The 15,253-nt window shown below is 35.3% G+C and overlaps 1 protein-coding gene across 3 annotated transcripts in view; it reads right to left on the minus strand.

Annotated features, from left to right (window-relative positions):
- The window catches only part of INTS13 (integrator complex subunit 13), a 33,087-nt gene that overhangs the window by 16,583 nt on the left and 1,251 nt on the right, over nucleotides 1–15,253 (minus strand). For all 3 annotated transcript variants that reach the window (XM_059081170.2, XM_059081171.2, XM_067008935.1), the window contains exons 2-8: nucleotides 14,730–14,965; nucleotides 12,267–12,341; nucleotides 6,198–6,400; nucleotides 5,728–5,808; nucleotides 4,189–4,279; nucleotides 2,692–2,820; nucleotides 1,099–1,183 (exon numbers count right to left, since the gene is read on the minus strand). In XM_059081170.2, the coding sequence (XP_058937153.1) occupies nucleotides 1,099–1,183; nucleotides 2,692–2,820; nucleotides 4,189–4,279; nucleotides 5,728–5,808; nucleotides 6,198–6,400; nucleotides 12,267–12,341; nucleotides 14,730–14,954 (889 nt within the window). In that variant the 5' untranslated portion in view covers nucleotides 14,955–14,965. The remainder of the gene's footprint in view (nucleotides 1–1,098; nucleotides 1,184–2,691; nucleotides 2,821–4,188; nucleotides 4,280–5,727; nucleotides 5,809–6,197; nucleotides 6,401–12,266; nucleotides 12,342–14,729; nucleotides 14,966–15,253) is intronic.

The raw sequence follows: 15,253 nt of genomic DNA on the forward strand, positions 1-15,253 counted from the left end.
AAAATATTTGCAAATAATGTGACCCAACAAGGGATTAGTCTCCAAAATTTACCAACAGCTCATGCAGCTCAATATCAAAAAAAACCAACCCAATCAAAATATGGGCAGAAGACCTAGAGACGTTTCTCCAAAGAAGACATAGCTTCAGCTGGCCAACAGGCATATGAAAAGATGCTCAACATCACTAATTACTAGAGAAATGCAAATCAAAACTGCAACGAGATATCACCTCACACTGGTCAGAATGGCCATCATCAAAAAATCTGCAAACAATAAATGTTGGAGAGGATGTGGAGAAAAGGAAACCCTCTTGCTCTGTTGGTAGAAATGTAAATTGATACAGCCACTATGGAGAACAGTATGGAGGTTCCTTAAAGAACTAAAAATAGAGCTACCATATGATCCAGCAATTCCACTCTTGGGCATATATCCAGAGAAAACCATGGTTCAAAAGGATAAATGCATCCCAATGTTCACTGAAGCGCTGTTTACAATAGCCAAGATATGGAAGCAACCTAAATGTCCAGTGACAGAAGAATGGATAAAGAAGATGTGGTATATATATACCATGGAATATCACTCAGCCATTAAAAAGAATGAAATAATGCCATTTGCAGCAACATGGATGGACCTGGAGATTACCATACTAAGTGAAGTGAGACAGAGAAAAACGAATATCAGGATATCACTGATACAAATGAACTTATTTACAAAACAGAAACAGACTCACAGACTTAGAGAATGAACTTATGGTTACCAGGGGGGAAGGGAGAAGGGGAAGGATAGATTGGGAGTATGGGATTGACATGTACACACTGCTATATTTAAAATAAAATGCCTTTCCATGAAAAAATAAATAAAGCAAAGCATGATCAAATGAGGTATGTCTGTATCTGTTCCATTAGCCTAGTCTTTCCCAAAGTAAATTCAATAGAACACTAGTTCCACGGCCATTAATGGGTGATATTGTCAGGTAAGTTTGGAATGGGATGAACTAAAGTCAATCAGGTTTATTTACTCAAGAACTTCTCAAAGCTGTTAGTATGCTTTCATATGTTAGATCTTACAAAATAGTATTTTCCAACGTCTCTTACTTACCACTTTTCAGAAAATCTACATGTGCATCTTTGTGATGAAGTAGCTCCACATCGTAATTGGCAGATGTGTTAGCATGTTGTTCTTCCTTAAAGCAAAATTTAAAATAACTTGGTTTTGTTTTTAAAACAATGAAGTAATTATTCATTTTGCTTAAAGTGAGATCAAATATACCCAACAATAATTAGCTATAATAAGGGTATAGTTTGCTCAGTAATTAATCTATTTAAAGATGCAATGATTTTCCACAGCAATATAAACTATAGTAAAAAACTACTGGCTACATATCAGTAATAAAGTAGTGATTTTTCTTATGTCAGATTAACATAGATGGTTCATCTAGAAATTTTAGAAAATTTTTTTACTCTGAATGCACTGTCCTGCCAATACTTTTTATACACAAATATGATGTAATTGAAATAGTTTACTCAATGTAAAATAGTTGATTAAAGGAGGAAATAGCATCTTTAAATACCTATAGTAAATTAGCAAGCACCAATTATATAAAATAGCAAATACAGACTAATAAACAAGTTTAGTAACTTGTCCTCACTAAATAGTAAATAGAAACTTCAATATTATCTATTTACAAGAAAAAGACAAAGACTGAGGAGTCACACCAGTAGCACACAAATATGGTCAAATTTAAAAAGCAAGGTATCTGTCACCCTCAGAGTATTTTTCTTATAACTCATGAAATTATATTAAAGTACATTTATCATGTTATTTTAGTTGTTCACTGATGCCTCACCTAAACTGTTCTACTGGTTAAGGCTATAATTTCTATTAAAGAGCCAGCCAGTGGTATAAGGAGGAAATTAATAATGAAAAGATCACATTTCTCATGCAATTTAGTTTTCACCATATGGTGGCAAAAAAAATGAAACTGGACTTATGAGAAAGCTAATTTAAATTTTTAGATAGACTGGCTACTTTATATTTGTAAATATAATCAATACAATTAAATGTAACTCTCCTCAGTAAAAATTCTTTTGAAGCTTTCTATGGGCCAGGCATTGTGCTGGTCTTAGACAACTAAATAACATACTGAAAACGACAAGATAGTAACAGATTCCTAAGAAAATCCATTAGTAAAATCATAAGACTCATATGTTTTTCAGCTAGAATCATAAACTTGTTTAAAACTATAATCTATTTTTCCCTAGTTAGACCTATTAGTTACAAACACCTTTATAGTGGGAAGGCAAGAACAAAAATATAAGAAAGAAAAGATCTACTAGAACACACAAAGTGAGTAAAATCTAATAACAACTGTCAGGAAAAGAATCACAGAAAAAGTAATCATTTCAGATAGAAATTATATTTTGATGGAAGTAATGAGAACAAAATTAAAAACAAAAAAGCTGATACAGAATGTTTTTATTAGGAAAAAAAAATACAGCACTTTGTTCTGTGATCCTTTCTCGTTGCTTTTCATTATTTACTAACCTGGTCAAAGACACTGAATGTGTGCTAGCAAAACAGAAAATATGATATGGGAAGAAAAAGTTAAGGTTCATTAAAATAAGTAATACATATCAAATATTTAAAAAGCAAAGCAGAGCTTTCAAAACAGCAAAAAAAAGAACTGCCTACCTTCATTGGAATATTTGTAATAGTAGTTGAAGCCAAGTCGAAATGCTGCTGTACTAAAATATTTAATTTGGTAGCAAGATGCCGTCCTGCACGAACACTATGAACTTCGCTGGTTAAAACGGGGGACAACTATAGAAAGGTATGAAAAAAAAACCCCACAAAACTTGAATACATTTTAACTTAGTGCTAAATATTTTACTTCAACCCATGAAAATTAAGTACTTTTACTTGTCAGAATTTAGGGGGAAAAAGGTCCATAAATTAACCATAATCATTATTTTAATAATACATTTTATACATTCATTCATTCAACAGATAGGTATTAAAGAGAACTTACTGTATAAATTGCCAGAAACTGTGTGAGCTACAGCAGTGAACAGGCAAAATCCCTGTCCGCTTGAAACTTAGCGTAGAATAGTCTTTGATTTAAATATATATTTTAATTTATAATTTTTACTTCTATTTATCTACATGCAAAATTGATTTGAAGTGCCCCACAGAAATACTGTAGAAAAAATAATTAATATTGTGGAGAGGACAAAACTCTGCAGATACTACTACTTATTACAAAGAATGAAAATCACTACAATCATCATATTTTGTCACCAAGAAATGTAAAAGGCAGCAAAAAGTTACTTATAAGAAGGTAACAAAATTTTACTCATTCCAAGGTAATAGTATTTATTGTAAGTAAATTATTTACTTATCTCAAAGTAAAGCCAATATAATGTCATGTTACCAAGAGTCAGAAAAAAGTTAACAAAAAAATGGGCTTACACTGGAAACCACATAAAACACAATGATAGAGATAATTACCTAAAAAAACAATCAGCTAAAAAAAAAATCATTATCTAAGTTAATACTTCACATGTTTATATTAAGTAATGCTAAATTAAAAAAACAAAAATAAGAACATACACATTTAATATAGTTATACAAACACACATATCTGTATTTCTAAACACAGACCACCAGTGGAGAATATTATGTGATGTGAATCCATTTAACGATCAACAGACTCATCTCTTCCTTTAAAATTGTTCAAATTTATTTGAAAAGTAAAACCAAGGTTGGAAATTAGTCTTTTACCCCTCTGGATAATTAAAGTTAATTTCTTTGTTATAGGAGTGTATTTTGATTAAAGAGTGTATTGTTTTCTTAATGAGGAGAAAAACAGTTCTACAGAGTAAGAACTCATTAAAGCAATTGAAATCCATTACAGTAACCAAAATTTGAAGAACAATACAAATTGTGTATGGTTTGAGAACACAGTTATTTAAAATAAACATCAACAGGCAAACAAAACAAAATACTTTCAAAATCTACAATTATAACATAAAGAACTAATCTAGGTACTTTGCCATACAGGTTGCTTTCAAAACTCTAAATATTTTTGTATCAGAAAATGTTGGCAACCTGATCATTCTTATGCTAAACCTTCAGCATTTATTATTAATAATTAACAATTATCTCTTCTTCCATTACTTCTGCACTTACCTCTTTTTTAGGACGATCAGATACAAGGCTGTCTTCACCAACTGGGTAGGTATGGATCAAGACTAGCTCACACTTCTGAATCTGCATGAGACTTAAAGAGAAACTTTTCACTTAGAATATAAGACTATATACTACATAAAGAATTCAGGCAGGTAAACTATAAAAAGTTTTGTATACTAAAACAGTGTGTCCCTATAATCAGATACTATGGTTAACATAAAAGCTAAATATTCAGAAAGACTGTATAACTGTTGTATGAATATTTAATGAATAATTTATATGAGTTTAATTCAAATGCAAAAATGATCATTTTGTGTATTCGAAGGATAAAATAAAGGGAAAATTTTTATACTCTGGTATAATTTTCAATAGATAACTGCCACAGAGAAAATGAATATATTGTGTATTAATTTCCCTTTTACTAGTGTTTTTCAAGAACAAATTATATTACCTATAATTGGTTATTTCCAAGAATACAGAATTTGTAATACTAAAAAGTTACCCCCAACTTTTTATTTTTTGCCCCCTCCATTTTATTTCTTTTTTTAAATTGAGGTACAGCTGATGTACAATAATAAAAGTTTCAGATATACGACAGAGATTCACAATTTTTAAAGGTTATACTCCATTTATAGTTACTATAAAATACTGGCTATATTCCCCATGTTGTACAATATATCCTTATAGCTTATTTATTTTATACATAGTAGTTTGTATCTCTTAATCCCTACCCCTATCTTGCCCCTCTCCCCTTCCCTCTCTCCACTGGTAACTACTAGTTTGTTCTCTATATCTGCGAGTCAACTTTTTATTTTAAAATTTCCAAACCTACAGAAAAATTGAAAGAAAAGTACTATTCAATGAACACCCATATATCCTTAACATAGATTAGCTAATTAGCTGTTAGCTACATTTGTTTTCACTATAAATGCCTAAATAGACATACATTCTTTTTTTTTTCCTAAGTCATTGGAGAGTAAGTTGCAGAGGAAATGATATTTCATTCCTAAATATCTCAGCATGCTTCCTTCTCCTAGCGAGAATAATCCTACTCGTTGACAATAATACCAGTACTCCACCTAGAAAATTAATAGTAGCTCAATCTAAAATAGACTCCTCACAGCAATTGCCCCAAACATATCTTTAGTGGCTTTTTTCTTTTTAAAAAATGCAGACAATATAATGAGTTACATTTTGATTTGGTACATACTGAATAATGCCACCAATGATTTGCTCATTTTATAGATTTGTAATACTGAGTATGAGAACAAGCCATCAAAACAAATATGCATATTATAAATTTATGTATTATTTTATCCTTCTGCTCACCTTTCCTGTGAGCAAAAAGGAAAGTTTTAAATTTAAAGGGAAAATGGGACAAGAAGTTTCTGATCGAACATACGTTTTTGACTAATTTGTAGAGCCAGTAGAGAATTCAAGGGAATGGTACCAATTACCATTAAAATTATTGGAATAATTATAATGAAATAAATATGACTATAAAATGGAATATTTATTCCCTTTATGGATTATACTCACTGATCTGAATTTGCAGCAAGCTTGTTATGTTCATGAATTGTTTCCTGGACACAGTCCTCAAGCATTCGCACATGACTATCACTACGGCATAAAAAAGATAAAACCAACTTAAACAAATAAATAGTAAGAGGAAAAAATTAAACACACTATTCAGCTGTGGTACCTTGTTACAGGCACTTAAAATTACTTGAATAAGGACTGTCTGTAGTGTGCTCATTCACAATACCAAACAACCAACTGAATGAAAAACTAGTGAGGAAAAAAAGTCAAATCGACCTACGTGATAACAATCTAAACAGTTTTCAATGAGATGAACTGGATATTTTAGAACTGGATAAACACAATTTCCATATTAGAAAGGCCACATGTGATATCCTTAAATGCTAACATGTTGCCCCTGCTTTTTAATAAAAACTACAATAGGATATTAAAATTCCCTCAGTGAAAGAATTACTGTGATTAATGTCTACCTTTTTGCATTAGTAATGCAAATTATTCGTCCTCTATTTCCAACACGTTCTGCATTCTCCATTAGTAGAGTACGAGCCTCATGTTGGTATTCAGTAATTTTACAGAGGGTTTCCACTGCTGCAACAAGACCATGCAGAATACTGCAGCATTCTGGATCTGCCCGTGGATTAGGAGGCCCAACAGCAGCTAATGCTGCCATCAGCTAAGTAAAAGGGAAAACAATCATGTTGACAAGAATAAGCATAAGTCAGACAAAGGCATCACAAGAAAATGAAACTACAGACCAATGTATCTTATAAATATGGATATAAATACCCTCAACAAAATACTAGCAAACTGAATCCAGCAACATATAAAAAGAATTATATACCATGACCAAGTTGGACTTATCCGAGGAACACAAAGTTGATTTAACGTCTAAAAATTAATTAATACAAATGATATCAATGGAATTTTTAAAAATCACATGATCATCCCCATAAATACAGAAAAAGCATTTGACAAAAATCTAAAACCCTTTCATGATAAAAAACTCAACAAACTAGAAACAGAAGGCAACTTCCTCAAGCAGATAAAAGGCATCTATGAGAAACCTATACATAATATCATGCTTAATAGTGAAAACTCCATGTGTTCCCTCTAATATCAGAAACAGAAGGATATCCACTCTCACCACTTCAATTCAATACTATACTAGAGTTTCTAGCCCAAGCATTAGGAAAGAAAAAGAAATAAAAGGAATTCAGATTGGAAAGAAAGAAGTAAAACTATCTCTATGCTGCAGATCACATGATCTTGTATGTAGAAAATCCTAAGGAATCCATTAGAAATTTTTTAGAAATAATAAGCAAGTTCAGCAAGGTTGCAGGATACATGATCAACAGACGAAAACCAATTGTACTGCTGTACACTTGCAGAGAACAATCCAAAAATGAAATTAAGAAAACAATTCCATTTATAATAGCACCAAAAAGAATAAAATGCTTAGGAATAAATTTAGCAAAGGAAATGCAGATTTTATACTCTGAGAACTATGAAATATTGTTGAAAGAAATTAAAGATCTAAATGAATAGAAAACATCCTATGTTCATGGACTGGAATATTTATTATTGTTAAGATGACAACATTACCCAAACTGAACTACAGATTAAACATAATCCCTGTCAGAATCCCAACTGACTTCTTTGTTTTGATAGAAAATGAGGGCTCCAGCTTCAGTCAGATCACAGGGAGAGGACTGGTGGTGCGAACAGAGCCTGAAGGGGTTAGTGCACCTCGGCTAGCCGGGAGGGAGTCCAGGAAAAAGTCTGGACCTGCTGAAGAGGCAAGAAACTTTTTCTTCCCTCTTTGTTTCCTGGTGCGCGAGGAGAGGGGATTAAGACCGCCTCTTAAAGGAGCTCCAGAGACAGGCGCAAGCCGCGGCTGTCAGCGCGGACCCCAGAGACGGGCATGAGACGCTAAGGCCGCTGCTGCCACCACCAAGAAGCCTATGTTGCGAGCACAGGTCACTCTCCACACCTCCCCTCCCGGGAGCCTGTGCAGCCCGCCACTGCCAGGGTCCCGTGATCCAGGGACAACTTCCCCAGGAGAACGCACGGCGCCCCTCAGGATGGTGCAACGTCATTTTGGCCTCTGCCGCCGCAGGCTCGCACCGCATTCCATACCCCTCCCTGCCCGAGACCTGAATAAGCCAGAGCTCCTGAATCAGCTGCTCCTTTAACCCCGCCCTGTCTGAGCAAAGAACAGACGCCCTCCAGAGACCTATACACAGAGGCGGGGCCAAATCCAAAGTTGAACACCAAAGAAGAGAAAGGGAAATCTCTCCCAGCAGCCTCAGGAGCAGCGGATTAAATCTCCACAATCAACTTGATGTACCCTGCATGGGTGGAAAACCTGAATAGACAACGAATCATCCCAAATTGAGAAGGTGGACTTTAAGAGCAAGATAAATAATTTTTTCCCCTTTTCCTCTTTCTGTGAGTGTGTATATGTATGCTTCTGTGTGAAAGAAGCATATCTGTATATCTTTGCTTTCACCATTTGTCCGAGGGTTCTGTCCGTCCCTTTCTGTTTTTTTTTTTCCTTAAAAAAATTTGTTTCTTAATAGTTATTTTTTATTTTAATAACATTTTATTTTATCTCCATTCTTTCTTTCCTTCCTCCCTCTCTCCCTCCCTCCCTCTCTCTCTCTTTCTTTCTATCTTTCTTCCTTTCTACTTTTCCTCCCTTTTATTCTCAGCCGTGTGGATGAAAGCCTCTTGGTGCTGCAGCCAGGAGTCAGTGCTGTGCCTCTGAGGTGGGAGAACCAACTTCAGGACACTGGTCCACAAAAGACCTCCCAGCTCCATGTAATATAAAATGGCAAAAATCTCCCAGAGATCTCCATCTCAACACCAACACCCAGCTTCACTCAATGACCAGCAAGCTACAGTGCTGGACACCCTATGCCAAACAACCATCAAGACAGGAACATAACCCCACCCATTAGCAGAGAGGCTGCCTAAAAACATAATAAGGCCACAGACACCACAAAACACACCACCAGACATGGACCTGCCCACCAAAAAGACAAGATCCAGCCTCATCCACCAGAACACAGGCACTAGTCCCCTCCACCAGGAAGCCTACTCAACCCACTGAACCAACTTTAGCCACTGGGGACAGACACCAAAAACAATGGGAACTACGAACTTGCAGCCTGCAAAAAGGAGACCCCAAACACAGTAAGATAAGCAAAATGAGAAGGCAGAAAAACACACAGCAGATGAAGGAGCAAGATAAAAACCCACCGGACCTCACAAATAAAGAGGAAATAGGCAGTCTACCTGAAGAAGAATTCAGAATAATGATAGTAAAGATGATCCAAAATCTTGGAAATAGAATAGACAAAATGCAAGAAACATTTAACAAGGACCTAGAAGAACTAAAGAGGAAAGAAGCAATGATGACCAACACAATAAATGAAATTAAAAATACTCTAGATGGGGTCAATAGCAGAATAACTGAGGCAGAAGAATGGATAAGTGACCTGGAAGGTAAAATAGTGGAAATAACTACTGCAGAGCAGAATAAAGAAAAAAGAATGAAAAGAACTGAGGACAGTCTCAGAGACCTCTGGGACAAAACTAAATGCACCAACATTCAAATTATAGGGGTTCCAGAAGAAGAAGAGAAAAAGAAAGGGACTGAGAAAATATTTGAAGAGATTATAGTTGAAAACTTCCCTAATATGGGAAAGGAAATAGTTATTCAACTCCAGGAAGCACAGAGAGTCCCATACAGGATAAATCCAAGGAGAAACACACCAAGACACATATTAATCAAACTGTCAAAAATTGAATACAAAGAAAACATATTAAAAGCAGCAAGGGAAAAACAACAAATAACACACAAGGGAATCTCCATAGCATTAACAGCTGATCTTTCAGCAGAAACTCTGCAAGCCAGAAGGGAGTGGCAGGACATATTTAAAGTGATGAAGGAGAAAAACCTACAACCAAGATTACTCTACCCAGCAAGGATCTCATTCAGATTTGATGGAGAAATTAAAACCTTTATGGACAAGCAAAAGCTGAGCGACTTCAGCACCACCAAACCAGCTCTACAACAAATGCTAAAGGAAATTCTCTAGGCAAGAAACACAAGAGAAGGAAAAGACCTACAATAACAAACACAAAACAATTACGAAAATGGGAATAGGAACATACATAACAATAATTACCTTAAATGTAAACGCATTAAATGCTCCCACCAAAAGACACAGACTGGCTGAATGGATACAAAAACAACAAAAACAAGACCCATATATATGCTGTCTACAAGAGACCCACTTCAGACCTAGGGACACACACAGACTGAAAATGAGGGGATGGAAAAAGATATTCCATGCAAATGGAAATCAGAAGAAAGCTGGAGTAGCACTTCTCATATCAACGAAATAGACTTTAAAAAATAAAGACTATTATAAGAGACAAAGAAGGACACTACATAATCATCAAGGGGTTGATCCAAGAAGAAGATATAACAATTGTAAATATTTATGCACCCAATATAGGAGCACCTCAATACATAAGGCAAATACTAACAGCCATAAAAGTGGAAATCAACAGTAACACATTCATAGTAAGGGACTTTAACACCCCACTTTCACCAATGGACAGATCATCCAAAATGAAAATAAATAAGGAAACACAAGTTTTAAATGATACATTAAACAAGACAGACTTAATTGATATTCCAGGATAGATCATATCTTGGGTCACAAATCAAGCCTTGGTAAATTTAAGAAGACTGAAATTGTATCAAGTATCTTTTCCAACCACAACCCTATGAGACTAGATATCAATTACAGGAAAAGATCTGTAAAAAATACAAACACATGGAGGCTAAACAATACACTACTTAATAACGAAGTGATCACTGAAGAAATCAAAGAGGAAATCAAAAAATGCCTCGAAACAAATGACAATGGAGACAGAACGACCCAAAACCTATGGGATGCAGCAAAAGCAGTTCTAAGAGGGAAGCTTATAGCAATACAATCTTACCTTAAGAAACAGGAAACATCTCGAATAAACAACCTATCCTTGCACCTAAAGCAATTAGAGAAAGAACAAAAAAACCCTAAAGTTAGCAGAAGGAAAGAAATCATAAAGATGAGATCAGAAATAAATGAAAAAGAAATGAAGGAAATGATAGCAAAGATCAATAAAACTAAAAGCTGGTTGAGAAGATAAAATTGATAAACCATTAGACTCATCAAGAAAAAAAGGGAGAAGACTCAAATCAATAGAATTAGAAATGAAAAAGAAGTAACAACTGACACGGCAGAAATACGAAAGATCATGAGAGATTACTACAAGCAACTCTATGCCAATAAAATGGACAACCTGGAAGAAATGGACAAATTCTTAGAAAAGCACAACCTTCTGAGACTGAACTTGGAAGAAATAGAAAATATGAACAGACCAATCATAAGCTCTGAAATGGAAACTGATTAAAAATCTTCCAACAAACAAAAGCCCAGGACCAGATGGCTTCACAGGCCTTCACAATAACACTGGGAGTTATAAAACAGTGGGGTAAGGCCCTCAGAATTCTGAGGAGAAAATTATTTCCAATCTGAAATTTTTATACCTCAAGTATCAATAAACTGTAAGGTAAGTTACAAGAATTCTGGAGGTTATATTTTACCAAAACAAGAGATTACACACACACACACACACACACAAAAGCAAGGAGGATGACAGCAGTGCGCCAGGCCTAGAAAGCAACCAGTTCAAAGTGCAGCCCAAGACTGAGTTCCAAGAAGTTTTTCAAGGGGGAAAAAAGAAAAATCAAACTACTAAAATTTTAATACATTAATGATAAGTATATTGAGAAGTTTCACAGAGACATGAGGAAAAGCAGCAATAGAGTCTCAGAAAACCAAGCATATTAAAGGGGGAAAAAAGGAAATGATAAATTCCAGGAACACCAAAAAGTTGTACAACAAAGGAAAAAACACAGAAGTCAAATCATTGTGCTGTAGACCTTAAACTTACACAGTGCTGTATGTCAACTGTATCTCAATAAAACCTTAATAAAATACAAAACAAAGGAAATAATCGCATATACTACTTGGCTTAGCAGTGGATAACACTTTATGTAGACATTACAATGTAAACATGAAATTTTGAATTAACCAAAACTTCTGATATAATATTGAGAAAATCAGGGAAGGGAAGAAGGCAGTGAGAGTGGCGTGGATGAGAGGAAGTATAAAAGGTAAATCCTCATCGACAATAATGATAAATAAGGTTTAAATTGAGAACTCTGTAAATATCAGTAAAAACATGTTATTTAGAAATATGAAGTAAATACTATATGAGCTAAAGAGTTGAAAGCTTGCTTCTCGAAAGTGGGGAAAGACTGGAAGACAGACAGCTGTTTTTCTTCTAGTATTAGTTGGTGTTTTAAAACTATGTGCAAATACTATACCTATTTAAAAAACTAATTATATTTTAAGAAAGTATTACCAGGTCCATATAATTTTCAAAAATGGCCACAGCTCAAAATCTAAGCATACCTCCTGCAAATTTTGGTCTTCTTGAGTCCAAGAATTTAAAACATGTGCTCCAGAGTCACTCACAATGAAATTCACCTAATAGAGTTCAAAGAAATAATTAGTATTCAACTCCAAGTCTTCTCAATCACATCATATTTAAAACATTTATTTTATTATAAATACCTTTTAATATATTATATATAACATAAACATAAATAGAGAGTGCAGTGTCTAGCTCTGGTTTGCTGATCGATTCATTCACTCATTTTATAGTTACCGAAGGCCTAGTACAGGCCAGGTGCTATTCTCAGCACTAGGGATATGGGAATACAGTGATGAATACAGCAGTTCTGTTGCTCACAATGTGGGGAAAGCTGGGGCTCCAGGGTGTGGTAAGACAGAGGGTAGTGCAGGGAGAATACAAACAAAAATAAATGAACAATGTAATTTCAGAGAGCGATACATGCTATGAAAAAGAAGTTGTTTAGCTTCTTTAGGTTGGATGATCAGAGAAGGGCTCTCTACAGAAGTGGCAATTGAGGGAAATCCAAAATGACCAAAAGAAACCAGCCAGGGAAAGAGGTGGAGGTAGAGAATTCCAGGTACAGCAAACAGCAAATGCAAAGACGTCTAGGTGCACACCCTCAAAAGGGTGAAGGTCAGAGTGGGCAGAGAGGTAGGAGATAAGGTCAGAAAAACAAGCAATGGCCATATAACCTAGAGCACTGAAAGCTAAAAGAATGGATTTGCACTTTATTCTAAATTTTAAAGTAAAGGGACTTCCCTGGTGGCACAGTGGTTAAGAATCCGCCTGCCAGTGCAGGGGATAAGGGTTCGATCACTGGTCCGGGAAGACCCCACATGTTGCAGAGCAACTGAGCCCGTGCGCCACAACTACTGAAGCCCACGTGCCTAGAGCCCATACTTCACAACAAGAGAAGCCATCGCAATGAGACGCTCGCGCACGGCAACAAAGAGTGGCCCCTGCTTGCCACAACTAGAGAAAGCCCGTGCGCAGCAAAGACCCAACGCAGCCATAAATAAATAAATAAATAAATAAATAAATAAATAAATAGCATCCTAATTCTTCCACTGTATCTGTCAAGTTTCTTAAAAAAACGTTTTTAAAGTAAAATGCAAACAAAATATAGTATCAGGTAAGATGATAACAGTAAGGCTACATTAGAAAATATATCAAACGATGGCTATGTTCCCTTTTGGGAGGAGGGTGAGATCACTTCTTTCGCCTGGACTATATGATCTACCTCATGATCTTTTTTCCTATTATCCATGTAATACTCATTTTGCTTCCCCAGTAAGTTTGATAAGCAGCCTTTTCTCCTAAGACTTACCTGACAAGAACATATTTTACTGGCCACTTTACTCACATTACCTCACTGAAATCTTACAACAATCATAGGAAGGAGGTATTATGCTTACATGGGAGGAAACTGAGGTTTGGAGAGATGAAGCAAAATGATCAAGGTCACACTGCTGGTAGCTTAATGATGCCAGGACCTGAACCGAAACCTGTGCGCTAAATCACTACATTATGCTTCCTCTCATATATACTTTTTTACCTTACATGATGCACAATTTACAGAGGGACTAAAACAATTTATATTTTAATTTGGAACATATCTGAATGTATAATATATTAGCCTCTCTGTGTTCAGCCTTAGCTACTGCTATGCCTGTGCCGGTCTATGAACAGGCTAGGTCCCAGCCTATGCTGCTCCAAATGAGACAGAAGGCAAAGCATCCACTTGTGGCTTAACTAAATGACTTTCCCAAAATAAAACAGTTGGGATTCTGAAAACTGAAGATAATTTTCACACTTGGAGTTTCTATCAATCTTCAATTTCTCTTCTTACTGATAAAAACAATTTCCCCTTAGCATTCTTAAGAGCATTCTTTACAATATGGCCAAATCCTGCATCAATTTAGGACACTTTCACTAAAACTGTAAGCAGCCAGGTTCAAATTCTGGTTCTTCCTCTAACTAGCTACATGACTCAGGGCAAATTGCTTCTCTCTACCTCAGTTTCTGCATCTCCAACAAGGCAGTAATAAACAAAGCTGATATTCAGATGGAACATACCAACACATTTTGACAAAGTGCTTTCAGCCAACATCCCTTCTGCTTAGGCTGGCAACAGTTCTCAGTGGTCAGTTCCATTCTGGTTTTATACACTTTGAATACTGTCCCAGTAATTACAGTAGCTACCTCATAGGACTGCTCTAAGAGTTAAAGGAGTTAATACGAAGCACACGTAAGTGCTCCATAATTGTTAGCTGTAATTATTGTTGTTGGCCCCAATTAAATACACATATTAACCCCAAAGGGGAGTTCTACATACTACACTTTTAAAGTAGTAAATAAACAGTTGTAAGTCAAATCTAAAGCAAAGTCATAGATAAAAAGTGTAAAAAGCAGTCAAGTACATCCCCCAAATCATGATTTTACTTGTACTTCACACTCACCAGCTTTTTGAAAGGAAATATATCATACATTATTCTACAATATTCCATGGATGATTCTACTGAGCAAGTCCACAATGATTTAGATATAGGGGCCAAAGGAATGATTCCTTGGGTCCTATTCTTCACCAGCATATCAAACTCGACATGCTGTCTGCATGATTCTGCCATGTAAGGGCAGTGATCCACAACAAATACTGTTTTATGAGATTCAGAAAAAATCTTCATTTTGTTTTAACCTGCAAGGGATAAAATATATTAGCCAAACATCTTATACGTAACATTTAATATCTTAAATTATTTCTAACGAATGCATCTTTTCCTCAAGATTTGATAGGGAACATGAATAATCAGTAGTCAAAGAAATTCATCGAACAAAGGACAAGATTTAATGAGGTCATGACTAGAAAGTAACAATTCAAGGGATGAGCTACACCATATTCACCTGTCATTCTACCAGACACAGGCAGATTACAATACATACAGATATTTTTTGCTTTTGGAATGAACTTAAATTTGCCAGAAGA

This window comes from Kogia breviceps, chromosome 12 (genome assembly GCF_026419965.1).
Source record: "Kogia breviceps isolate mKogBre1 chromosome 12, mKogBre1 haplotype 1, whole genome shotgun sequence".
NCBI classification, from domain to species: domain Eukaryota; kingdom Metazoa; phylum Chordata; class Mammalia; order Artiodactyla; family Physeteridae; genus Kogia; species Kogia breviceps.